This window comes from Triticum urartu, chromosome 2A (assembly GCF_056163025.1).
Source record: "Triticum urartu cultivar PI428250 chromosome 2A, HENAU_Tu73, whole genome shotgun sequence".
NCBI classification, from domain to species: Eukaryota; Viridiplantae; Streptophyta; class Magnoliopsida; order Poales; family Poaceae; genus Triticum; species Triticum urartu.
In genome coordinates, this window is record NC_141874.1 from 347,220,166 (window position 1) to 347,225,055 (window position 4,890).

The following is a 4,890-nucleotide window of genomic DNA, read 5'->3' on the forward strand; positions in this document are numbered from 1 at the left end:
ACCTCCACAAAAGACTTTAAGGATGAATTTACAACAATCCTCAACTGGCCCCTCATGCCAACTGAGTTTGAGGTTTCCTGGAAAGCACTCATGGATTAGTACAACCTCCATGATGATGCCACGATGGTGGCAATGTGAACCGAGCGCGAGAAATGGATATCAGCTTACTTCAAAGAAATTTTATGTGCCAAAATGACATCCACACAACGGAGTGAGAGCATGAACTATGTGCTCAAGAAGAACTTCGTAAGTGAAAAACAAAACATGCACCAGTTTGTCAGCCAGGTAAATCCCGCATCAAAACCAGGAGGCAGGCAGAGAACCAGGAGACAATGGGTAACCGGGTATAGCTCTGTCACCTGTCGTAAGACAAATAACATGCTTACTAAAATAAATATTTCTTAGTTAGACAAGTTTTTGCTGCGAGAAAACTAATAATTTGTTCATCACTCTTGCTAGCGTAGAAGGAACAAAACATGCTAACCTTCTATGGGTTTGACACTGAGATGGCAAAGCTTTACTCATGAGCTGTGTACAGCAAGATAAAAAAGGCTAAAACTGAGCACCCTCTTCACGGTGATAGAGACGGAAGAGCCCACAAAGTACCTTGTGCGCTACAACCAACCGCAAAAACTGTTTGCGTGGTCTCAGCACGCGTTCCAGGTGGTTGCAGACCCTGTGGGAGAAATACTTGACTGCGAATGCAAGCTGTGGGACCACATAGGTGAGGACTAAAAAAGATGTTACATACTGTAGTACTTATTTTTGCAAAGTTTTTGTTCGAATGAAATGACAGAAAACATGCACGTCTTCCAAAAAACAGGTATTTTCTGCCTGCATGTCCTGTGCAGGATGCAGACAATTAAGGCTAATAGCGTTCCAGAGAAATACATCCTCAGGAGATACACCAAACACCCGAACATCCAGCCAACATTCAACAAAAATGACTTGAGGACAGTAGCGTCAAACAAGGCCTCCCAATACTACATTGAAAGCACACTACTGCAGCTGAACATGAGGTTGCACAGAAAAATCTTGAGAAGCCAAGAGCAAATGGCGCGGTCATGGGTCGTCATGGAAAGACTTGACCAAGAACTCAACGCCACGCATTCTGCTGAAAACGGCAATGTCGCGGACAACAAAGCCATTGAGCAGGATATTGCTACAATCTTATCCGAGATGAACCACATGGCAGCTATTGACCCCTGCGACAACGGGGAAGAGGAGCAACAGCAACCAGAGCTTGCCCATGTGAACAGTCAAGAGCAGCAACATGCTCACGTGCAAGATCATGAGCTTGACGGTGCTGTAGGCGAATGACATGACAACAGGAGACCCTGCCAGCAGCAACAGGAAAGGGTAATTAAACCACCCATATTCTCAAACACAAAGGGGAGGAAGAGTGAGACGCAAGCAGCAAAAGTAGAAGCCAAAAAGCCGCCATGCGCCATCAGATGCGTGGAATTCGGCCCGAACGGCAAACCTCTCGGGATAAGGGCATGCGGATTCTGCAACGTGGTGACCAATCATAATTACCACACATGCCCACTCCACACATATGCCATTGTCAACAAGCAAAAGCTGTAGAAGCAGATTGGAGCCGCCCAGGTTTCTACCAATGGAGACGACACACGTAACAACTACATTTGCAGCAAGTATGGGGGGACTGACGGACATAATTCCCGCACATGCAAAGTGGGCAAGGAGGTCAGTGGTGCTGAACAGAAACAAGGCAAGGTCCAGAGTTCCAAAAAATCAAAAGAAGAGGATGAAGAAGAAGAGTTTGACGAGAATGACGACCAATCAGACAAACACAATGAAGATGACAGTATTGGGGATGAGGAAACTGAAACTGGCGATGAAGTTGCCAAGGCTCAAGAAAGAAAGGACGCCGACAAGGGACAACATTTGAGGTCAGTTAGAAGGAGCTCAAGACTGAAGAATCCATAGTGATTATGCCGCTGCGTCAATTCAAAAATAAGTTTGTACTCTTGGTTGCCTCAGTACACAATGAGGAATCATATCAGAAACACTACCATTACCAAAACTTATTTAGCTTCATCATCGATTTCTCGATCAGTACTATAGTTAAGATATAATTTGTGATTTGTGCCCGCTGGACCAGTGACATTATTATGTAAACCATTTGATAAACCTTTTGAATGCAGTCACAAATATATTTGAAAAAACTGATCTGGATTTATGTAACGTCAATACTACTGTCGACCAGTAACTCATCAAAATTATGTTAAGGAGAATTTAAACTCTTATAGTACATCAGTACTGATAATTCTCACTCGTCAATACAAAGCAGAGTAACCAAACACACCCATGAACACCTCACACAACATTATTTTAAAACAAGCTATGACTGTTTCTGCCAGTCCTAGTTCAGAAAGTCCGTCAGTACATAAAAATAATTACCTCAAGCAAATAGAAAAAATTGAAAGTGCACATATAATACACCTGTACTGATGAAAAACTAATTTATCTATAAACATACTTTCAAAGATTATGTTGATATAGACAATCCTTTCAAAAACAAAAAAAAATAAAAGATTAGCATGACACACATAGTCTGAACTTGTATTTGGTAAGTTCAATTACACTTCAATCACTAGTCCAAGTACCCACAGTAGAGGAGTACAAAGCGCCATCATCACCAACCCTGACACGTGCAAGTGGGATAAGCAGATGATAAGTACAGCTTGACTAGACGGATCGGTGTGATAGTAAAAAAACCTGAGTATAAGACATCGGTGCAAAAAAAAACAAGACTTAACCTCCACACTGAAAAACATCACAAAGTATACGTCTCTTAAACAGTACAAAATGCCAGCATCACTGACCCTAAGACATGCAAGTGGGATAAGCAGCTGATAAGTACAACTTGACAAGACTAGTCAGTGTGACCAGTAAATACCCTAGCAAAGAAATTGGCTTCGACGGTTGGTTCTTCCAGGCCACCGACCGCGGCACCCACTGGGTGGTTGCCACGACGGACTGCAACTGCGCCCCACGAACACTACCCCCACATCCCCGACGAACCGCCTCCCACACATCCCCGTCCAGACACTTGAAATAACCCATTGTCTTCCATTTCTACCTCATTTCGAGAACCACCATTGCCACTTCTTTCTCCACTACAAACAACCCAGAAACTTCTCTCTGCCAAGCCCACAGTCACCGAAGGAGAGCAATGGTGGAGGAACCATCTGCCAAGCATCATCATGGTGAGACGTCTGACCAAAGCAGCAACCTCAACGACGTTCACATCCCCGACGAGAAGCGCGAGTACACCCGAACCCTCACAGGGGTTGATCTCCACGATAAGGAGATGCTGGAGATCGTCTGCACTAGCGAACCAGACAAGGCCGACAAGATGATCAACAAGCTCTGGAAGAAGGCTGGCGGCTTGTATCCTAGGTTCATCGGCATTGATGTGGAGTACACCAAGGAAGACGAACCTCCACAAAGAGCAGCAGTTTTGCAGTTGTGCATGGAGGAACTCTGCCTGGTGTACCACATCGCAGCAGCCACAAAATGGTGAACCATCCTACTCATTTGCCCTATTTGGTTCATCTGTTTAATTAGTACTATATCCTTGAAATTTCATTAAACTTGCTTCCCAACTAGATGTACTAGTGTAGTTTGTGAAAGTGGATGCACTACTGCACTTTCTCAAGTAGATGCACTATAATGTATTTTTGAACCTGATGCACTAGATTACTATTTGAAAATCTCATAGAAGATTAATTTCTGAAGTTGATGTACTAGTATAGTTTGTGATCTTGATCCAATAGTCTAGTTTCTGTACTTGATGTATTAAAAAGATGTTTCTAAACTTGATGCAGTGAAGTAGTTTCTGAAGTTGGTCTACTATTATTTTCATAAGCAAAGAACTAAGAACTTGGTGAAGCACTGGTATGTGTTGTTCTATTCAACAAAAGTACACTAAACTAGTACTAAAGCAGCACATACATCATTGACTCAAACTGTATATATTCCAAAAAGAAAAATAACACGGTGTACTTGAATTTAATTTCAGAACTTTGTTTACTAGTTTCTGAAGTACATTCATCCATTAATTATACTATATAAGCATCTACTTCATGGATGCATCACTTGTAAAACAAAAAAAACTGAAGAATTCAAACATCAAAATAATACTAATCTTCAATATGTCTCTCCCCTTGCAGGCCCAAGCGCCTCAACGACATGCTAAAGCATGAGAAGTTGTTCACATTTTCTGGTTTCAGCATTGAAGGTGACAAGAGAAGCTGAAGATATTTGGTTTGTTGATCAACCCCATCAAGTACATCGACATTCAGTGCAACTGGAGAGTTCCATGCACCGGAAAAGACTACGACTCCTTGGCTGATGTTGCAGCCATCGTCATCCACCCATTCTACAAAGACATGAAGAAGAAGATCGACAGAAAGGAAGACCATAAACTGTGGGGGATCAGCCCGCTGCCAAATTACCTCATCGAGTACGCGGCGATAGATGCGTATGCCACCTACAAGTCATGGAAGATAATTGACAACATCAAAACAGGTTTGGAAATTTCAAAAGAGCAGGAGGCTGACCCCTACTACCACTGCCACTATGTGGGCTGAAGAGACATCAAAGTCTGTCGTCATGTTGCTTGCGCTTGTGCTTGCCTTTTATCTTGTTGTTTCAAATTCGTAGTTTGCTCTTGTTAGGTCAAACCAGTTTGCTTATGTCTTGTGTGTCAGGGTTGAACCAATTTGCTTATGTCATGCTTGTCACGGTTGAACAAGTTTGCTTATATCATCAAGTACATTGTTTGCTTATCTTGTTATATAAGTTTGGTAGCTTCATATTTTGTTTATGATTCAAAGTAGCTTGTGAATGGAACTTTGTGGC

General features: G+C 42.4%; 1 protein-coding gene across 1 annotated transcript; it reads left to right on the plus strand.

Moving 5' to 3' along the window:
- Nucleotides 1-3,199: 3,199 nt before the first annotated feature.
- Nucleotides 3,200-4,619, plus strand: LOC147985054 (uncharacterized). The gene is made up of 3 exons (XM_087541383.1): nucleotides 3,200-3,546; nucleotides 4,200-4,267; nucleotides 4,363-4,619. The coding sequence occupies exons 1-3, from the start codon at nucleotides 3,200-3,202 to the stop codon at nucleotides 4,617-4,619; spliced, it is 672 nt and encodes a 223-aa protein (XP_087397509.1).
- The last annotated feature ends 271 nt before the right edge of the window (nucleotides 4,620-4,890 follow it).